This window comes from Alligator sinensis, unplaced genomic scaffold (assembly GCF_000455745.1).
Source record: "Alligator sinensis unplaced genomic scaffold, ASM45574v1 scaffold696_2, whole genome shotgun sequence".
NCBI lineage: Eukaryota > Metazoa > Chordata > Crocodylia > Alligatoridae > Alligator > Alligator sinensis.
In genome coordinates this window covers 153314-161310 of record NW_005842855.1, presented here as the reverse complement: position 1 = coordinate 161310, position 7997 = coordinate 153314, and the positions used below count along the sequence as shown (strand labels likewise).

General features: G+C 45.6%; 1 protein-coding gene across 11 annotated transcripts in view; it reads left to right on the top strand.

The window, feature by feature from the left end:
* STK38L (serine/threonine kinase 38 like) overlaps positions 1-7997 on the top strand; it is a 65071-nt gene that overhangs the window by 28973 nt on the left and 28101 nt on the right. For 9 of the 11 annotated variants that reach the window (XM_025191724.1, XM_025191727.1, XM_025191728.1 and 6 more), the window contains 2 exons: positions 4799-4943; positions 6254-6305. In XM_025191724.1, the coding sequence (XP_025047509.1) occupies positions 4810-4943; positions 6254-6305 (186 nt within the window). In that variant the 5' untranslated portion in view covers positions 4799-4809. Of the gene's footprint in view, positions 1-4798; positions 4944-6253; positions 6306-7997 lie in introns of those variants that run through there. The other 2 variants (XM_025191731.1, XM_025191723.1) reach the window with 1 other exon arrangement.

Below are 7997 nucleotides of genomic sequence, written 5' to 3'. Positions count from 1 at the left end.
CGGGGGCGGGGCCCGCCCGCTCCAGCCGCTCGCAGCCCGCAGGGGGCTGCCTGTGCCTGCTCTGGACAGCCCCGCGTGAGCTGCGAGCTGGTGTAGCATGAGGCACCAGCCTTGGGGCGGGGGAGGGGCCACTTTTCTCCGCACCAGAAAGGAGCCCGGGGAAAAGCTGTGTGTGGGGTGGGGAAAAGCGTCCCCTTGCCTACCCTGTGACCAGCGCTCCCTGCTGCAGCTGCTCGCAGCCTGCACAGGGCTGTCCGGAGCAGGCACAGGCAGCCCCAGGCGGACTGCGAGTGGTTGCAGTGTGGGGCTCCGGCCACAGGGCAGGCAAGGGGACGCTCCCCCCCACAGGGCGCGCTCAGCTTTTCCCTGACCCACTTTTCCCTGGCCGCCTTCCTTGCCTGGGGTTCTCCCCTGCCCTCCCCCCCCTTACCTGAGGTTCTGGCGCGGGGCAGCCATGTGGTCCCAGGCCAGAAGCCCCTGCTGGGGCTTCCAGCTTTGGGGCCGGGGCCGGGCGGGCCCTGCTGTTGTGGGAGCCTGCCGGGCTTCCCAAGTCCTACTGCCCTTGGTTCCTGTCATTTTTGACAGGAACCAAGGGCAGATAAATACTAATTTTCAAAATTTTTTTAGGGGCCTCGTGGGCCAGGTAGAATGGCTCATGGGCCGGATGCAGCCCTCAGGCCGAGTTTTGCCCACCCCTGAAATAAACCCAGAGACTTTACATAGGAATACATAGTGTTAAAAACATTCTGACCTGCTATGGTCTTTCTGAGTTCTTTGCAACAGAAGAATTGCTGTATTATTTTGCTATAGTCAAAGTGAAAACTAAGAGCTGACATTTTTGGGAGATGTCTTGAATCTTAACAAGGGGTGACAACTTGAGTCTAAAAAGGCTGAGAACCACTGGACTAGACTCCCCATTCAGTTTATAGAAATAATCATTGAAATGAGAAGCTCTCTCAGTAATCGCCTTACATGAAGGCTTGAACCATAGTTCTGATTCCCTTCTTGGGTAATCAATTCTGGGTGAAGCTTTGTCTTATTTGTCTTATTATTTTTTATACCACCAGAGTATAAGAGCTGTATTCTCTGGCATTCTGGAGCATGTCGACTTACATAAAATGAGAAATTTCCAGTACTCTAGAAAGGGCTGCAGGTGTTGTCAAAAGAAGGACTGGTGCTTCTTATCCTCAATGACGTGTAACATTTTCTTTTCTACAGGAGACTTCTTCACCAGTAGATTTTTTACAAATATGTAGTATTACATGTAGGTATTTCTAGGAGGAAACCAGCTTGTTTATATCAGAAGTTTCCTTTTCTCCCAATCAATAATGCTTGCTTGCACTATAGAGGTCCACGTTGATTAGGTTGTTCTAACGTCTCCAAATTAAGAATCTATGGCAGGTATTTGTTTTTCCAGAGTAGCCGACAATGTAAAAGGGCTTGGAGCTTTTGGCTTCCAAGCTAGAAGATTTTCAGCCAAATATGACTTATTGGTTTAAATTCTGTGTTCTTTGTAGTCCCATAAATCTAATGCAACTCTGGTGGTGCTGCAGGAAGAGGATGATTCATTTTTGTAAATAGTATGATCTTGGGTGAATTAACGAGTTTTTAAGGGCACTTCCAAGAAAGATGGGTGGCAGCTTTTTAAAAACAGTCTGTTTTTAATATAGTAAGATTTGTGAATTTGGTGTTTCTGTCAAAGTTTTGAGTAGGTCTCTCTCTCATTTTTCCTCCCTCATCAGTGGTTTGCAAATGTCAAACATCTTACTTTATTTTTAAATGAAAGTATTTTATTTGCCTTCGCTGTGTGGGGTTTGTGTGTGTGTGCGTGCACATATGTGCAAATTCATGGCATAATTTTGTAAAGTGCTGCTCACCTGCAAGACTGTAATTCTTCTTCACCCCTTAATTGTGGAAATCTAAGGAGCTCAGTGCCTCACCAGATCAGATCAACACTCAGTTGAAAAGCTGGTTTTGCAGTGGCTGTGTTTCCCCTGCTGAAATGGGTAGCTGCCTGAATTATACTGTCACATTCTGAACTTCAGTGTGAAGAAAGTACTACGCAGAAGAATGTGTAGGATCAGAAGAAGACAGCTGAGACTTTGAAAGAGGATGTCCAGTACACTAATTTTCCCCCTTGTCGGTGACGATTTTTTAAAAAAAATTTTATTTGTTAAATAGCTTTCCTTGAACTGACTAATTAACCAGATGGGAACTTTTTTTTTCCTTCCCCTTCTTTAGACCTACTTTTTGATGGAATTAACCGTGCTATGTATAGCTTAATGTTTTAGTGCCAGAATTGTTATCTTCTTTCTCTGAGCTTAATAAAATCAAGTGACTTTGACTCGCAGTTTGGTAATGTCTGCATTTGTGTGCATCAAAGCATAGGGAAAACAAATGAACAGGAAATGAAATTATACTTTGTTTTGTCCAGTTGGGAACACCAGACTTGTAAATGATAGCTCTCCTGTCATTTGCTGTTACTACAGGGTAGTATTTATACCATTAATCCATTTTGAGCATGGGTTAACAATGCTTTTCGGTGGCAGTGCTTCAAAATGATCAAAAGGGTGCTTTTGCTGTATTGGATTATTCCTTAGTATAATTTGATAACTGACATCACTGTGCATTTGAACAGTTCAACCTGGGTATATCAGGGGTGTGCGTGTGTGCATGCGCGCGCACACACTTGAGCAAAAAATCATCTGCCCTAGGTTTACTTTTCATTGTCTTCATGAATTTGGAACTTCAGAGAAACCTGTCCAGAGCACATGTATTCCACAGAAATATAGAAGACAATATAGAAGATTTCCATTTGAGTGGGATGACTTGGCACATAATGATGAGTAGAAATGGCTAGAAATTGGGTAGATTTCACCCCCCCCCCCCCCCCCCGCGTGGCACACCCCCCCCCCCCCCCCCCCCAATCATATTTGCAAGTAACAGGATATTAAGGAAAAGTGTGGGTGTGGGCAGGTTCTCATTGACAGAAACTTTTAAAATGGCTAAACAATATATTTAGTGGCAGTGTTTCAAAATGAGCATCACTTCATAAATGACATTGTCCCAGGGAGATGGCCATGGGGGGGGGAAATCTGTGGGGCCCCCCCCCCCGCACGGTAAGACGGGGGGTGAGGGCAACCCACCCTCACAGAGAAAGCCTTGAAACCAATTTCAGGCTGGGAGGTGTGGGATGAGCTGCACCAGGAAGAGCCGCCCACGTGGCTTATAAACCGCGCTTACTTCCGGGTGTGGCCGGCTCAGGCGGCTGATGTCACTGGGGAACGCCACCCAGCTGGAATAAAAGCCGGCACCAGCGGAGGTTCGGGGAGAGCGGGTAAAACTCCTGGCGACGGAGATGCTCTCCACGCCAAGTGCAGGCAGCGCCAGTGTGCAGCTGAAGAGTTGGCAGGAAGAGAGGTCATCAGCAGGAGGGAGGACCCAGAGCAATGTCAAGGGATGGCTTAAGCCTGAGGCACCAGGGCTGTGAGGGAAGAGAGGCGGCTAGCCTCTTTCCTCAGGGGCTTTTTTTTGAGGGGTTTTTTTGTTTGTTTGTTTTTGGCATTCCCTTTGGATTTTCCTCTCTTTTTTTTTCTTCTTGCTGTGGCCAGGGTACGAGCATAGCTCCGAGAGACAGGAACCGTTTTAGACCCACAGCAGGTGGCCAGCTGGCCACAGGAAAACACCAAGAGGTCAGGACAAATCATCTGTTCCAGGAGCACAGGGAATGTGCAGGAATGGCGCAACTGAAGAGTATACCACACGGAAACTCTTTACCTCGTCCTGGAGGCTGGCGTATGGAAGGGATGTAGGGTTGGCGGAGCCCCACGGATACCTGCCAGGAGGACTCTCCCACTTGGGAGCGTCCTCAGAAGGGGAACCCACCACTAAAGATTCGATCAAAGTTGTGGCAGGAGAGTTTCTGGGCTTTCCCTGGGGTGATTGAGGACCCCTCCAGAGGTCACACATAGACACCAGGCACATATGCTAAGGTGGCTCGTGGATGCAAGGCAGGCACACATATCACTGTGTATGCAGTTTACTGGCTTCTCAGCATGATAGATACAGATATAGATATGCCTCAGGGAAGCAGATAAGCATGGTAATTGTCTAATGCATTTTGGCGGGAAAACTCCAAGTGTCTCATCAGTTGCAGGAGGGGACATTTTCTGTTTCTTCTGGATATTTTAATAGGAAAAAAAAATCCTTTCCACTAAATTATCAAAGTTGTGATAATTTCTAGGTGTTATACAAGTGCCAGTACTCTCGTACTCCATTATATTCAGTGGTCTTTAGAAGTAAGATGGATCTAATTTATCTTAAAAGTAAGATGGGCAATAATTAAACTTTTATGCTTGACTTACTTTTTTTTCTAGCCTCTCTCACTTGTAGCATTTATCTGTAGGATCGACTTTCATTTCTTTGATCTTAACATTTTATGGTTGCATCCATACATGTTTATGTTAGGATCCATCTTGTGTCCTCTTCTAGGTTTACCTGGCTGCACTCGAGTCAACCAGTGGTGAATTTCTTTAAATTGTAGACAGCTGCCTTTCGTTTAGTTGCTCGGAGCCAGCATGTTTCTCCACCTTGCTTTGCTAACGCATCATTCGTTTTCTGTTATTTTTTGTGTAGGTAGCACATCCTCCTACCAGTTTACCATAATATTACAATATGGAACTTTATGGATTTTATTGTATAAAGGGCAGTGCCTTCCTCATGAATTGAACACAGTCTCACATTTTTTGGTAGGAATAAAAAGTTTCTTCTATTGAGTAATTTATATGCTCTGTTTTAGTACATGTTACTATGGCGATGACTGCAGGGAATACAACATCCTTTCCCATGAGCAACCACACCCGGGAGAGAGTGACTGTGGCTAAACTCACACTGGAGAACTTCTACAGCAACCTAATTTTACAGCATGAAGAGAGAGAAACAAGGTACTGCATCAGGCTTCTCTATCACTCTAAGGCTTTTATACTCACTCTCCCTTTATAGAGTTTGTCCAATCATTTTAGTCTGTGCACAAAGTATTTCTTAGAAGTTTGTATTGATTTCTAAATAAATCGCAAGCTGCTTGAGAGCATGTTCTCTTTATTCTGTAGTACTAAGACTAATATATGTGTTTAAAGTCTGTCACCATAAAACCGGCATTTTCCTAAATGTTTAGGCTGGGAAGACAAAAACAGCCAGATGCACTGGTGGCCACATCACTCCCTTGCAAGCCATTAACTACAGAAACAGGTTCCTTAACTGTGATGATGCTAGGATCAGGTGGACCTTCACCTAATATCTGTCTGTCAGTCCTTCTGATGCTGCAGTGTACCACTAACTAAATAAAAAGTCAGACTACCAAATATTGAATTATAATGAATACTATGTTTCAGATTGTGATCAATAATGAAATAATTGTTTCTATAACAATAGAAGTTGTCAATAGAGAATATACAATCAAAGATGAGGTTTTCGTCTCCTTAAACCTTTCCTTGTTACTTCACAGAAGTGAGCAACTCGATGGCAGATAGTCTGTGCACTAGGTAGTCCTGTCTGAGAGACTTCTACTACATTTCTCAAAAAAGAAATCAGTGGGTCAAAGCAAATATACACACATCCATTATTAATGGTAGAATCCTACAGTATTAGCACCTGTATCAGTTTATTTCTGCATATAGTCTTGCTGAAATTAATGAAACTAGACATGAAAGAAACAGTTTAGAGCACTGAATATCAGGATGTTCAGATCTCTGGTGGCATTATGAAACCTATGTAAATAAAAATAAGTTCCAAAGGGTCTGGTCACATTTGAGAAAAGGTACATCATGTATTTGCGTAAGAGTTTGCAAAATGTAGATTGCTCTTGGGGAGAAAGACCTTGCCATGTCTTTGTGTCTGTAGGATGTGGTGCAGTAGAATTGTACCATCTAACATAGACAGTTAGAGCATGTAGACTTGAGTGTCTGCCTGGGTGCTTGTGGAAATACAAGATGTGTAACCATGGAGTTGGCAGAAATCAGCCCATGGCCTACAGAACTCAGTCTTCTACAGGATAACTTTTCCAGGAAGTGGGTGCACTAAATGCTCTCATTTTGCAAACTGCCATTATTACATTTCTCTTCTCCAGCTCCTAATAAAGATACAGTAGGGAGTGTAGTGAACTGATGTTCTTAACTGAATTTTTTTTTATATATATATATATATATAAATAAAAATAAAAAAATAAGATTGCTTCTCCATATGTTTTTCTTTGTAGGCAGAAAAAGCTAGAAGTGGCCATGGAAGAAGGAGGCCTGGCGGATGAGGAGGTTATACTAATTTAATAGTTTTCACTGTCTTTCATGATTATTATTCAGAGTTGGTGGTCAATAGATATATAATTTGACTTTTACCACTACCACATTACCCAGAGAGATTCTATCAGTTAAGTGCTGCTGTTGTAACCAATTAGTTCACGATGGAAACCATTAATGCACTTTCTTTAAATATTAAAATAAGGTGTCCAAGCTTTATGGTCTAGTATGACATTGCACGCAAGTACATAATGCTTGTTTTTGAGGTACAAATTAGTTTTCAAATGCCCAGCTGAGTTTCAAAGAGAGAAAAGGGACCCGAACCCTTGGAAGAAATAGGCAGAAGACAAAGAGCAGCTCCGATTCATTTTAAGATGCTGATTCAGCAAGGTATTTATGCATATGCCTAATTTGAAACATAAGAGTAGAATTGTAGAAAATTAGGGTTGGAAGGGACCTTTACAAGGTCATCTAGTTCAACCCTCTGCTCAAAACAGGACCATCCCCAACCAGATCATCCCAGCCAGGGGTTTGTCTAGTCAGGTCTTAAAAGCCTCCAAGGATGGAGATTCCACAATGGTGTCACAGTGGGGTCCTGCAGGAGGGCCGTGATCTCAGGGCCCCCTTCCCGTGCCAAGTTGGCCCAAGGGCACCCTCAAATTCTCGCCCGCCACGTCTTTGATGGAGATTAAAATGTATAGGAGGCTGCCTTACGTCCTCTTGGACACGGGTTGCTGTAGTCTCTGCCCCGTGGACTCCCGGACCCCTTGTGGGTCCCACTTTGCAATGGGTGCTTTAGGGGCACCCTAGCCTTATGGGCTATGCGTGGCTCCTACCACCCCTTTACCACGCCCCAAGCCTCGCAGCTGGAATAGACGTTGTTTTGCCTGGGTCTACACTCTCTCTGGTGCTCAGGCCCTCCACGGCCCTGTCTCTCTCCACACCTTCTCTCTGACACGTCTCAAAGCACTGCCCCCTTCTCTGGGGCCTTCTCAGCAATGCTGCCCCCTCTCTGGGGCCTTCTCAGCAATGGCCAAGCCTCGCAGCTGGAATAGACGTTGTTTTGCCTGGGTCTACACTCTCTCTGGTGCTCAGGCCCTCCACGGCCCTGTCTCTCTCCACACCTTCTCTCTGACACGTCTCAAAGCACTGCCCCCTTCTCTGGGGCCTTCTCAGCAATGCTGCCCCCTCTCTGGGGCCTTCTCAGCAATGGTGCCCCCTTCTCCGGGGCTCACCACACCCGCACTGGGGCTTCTCAGCAATGCCCCCCTCTCTGGGGCTTCTCAACTGCCCCTCTCTGGGGCTGGGGTCTGTGCACCTCGAATGCTGTGCCCTTGCTGGCGCTGGGGTTCCCACACTACTGTGGGTCCCCTATGAGACCTCCTCCAACCCCTAATAACCTCACCCAAACCACCAGTGATAAACAACAACACAAATGTAAGCCCTTCGGCTATAACTTAAACTGAAGCCGCTTGGCCATAACAACATTCCAGCCTACCGGGAAAAACTCCATTCCGCAGCTGTGTCAGCCGCTGTTCCTTCAGTTAGGCTTCTCCTCTCTTTCATGGCAGAGAGCTCCTTCCTCCTGGGCTGCTGGCAGTGAACTGCTTCTGGCCTTAGCCCCTAGGGTTTATAAGGGCCAGACCCTGCCCCTTACAGTCAGCTGACCGCTGGCAGGTATGGGTCGCTTGCTGACTCCCGTTTTTC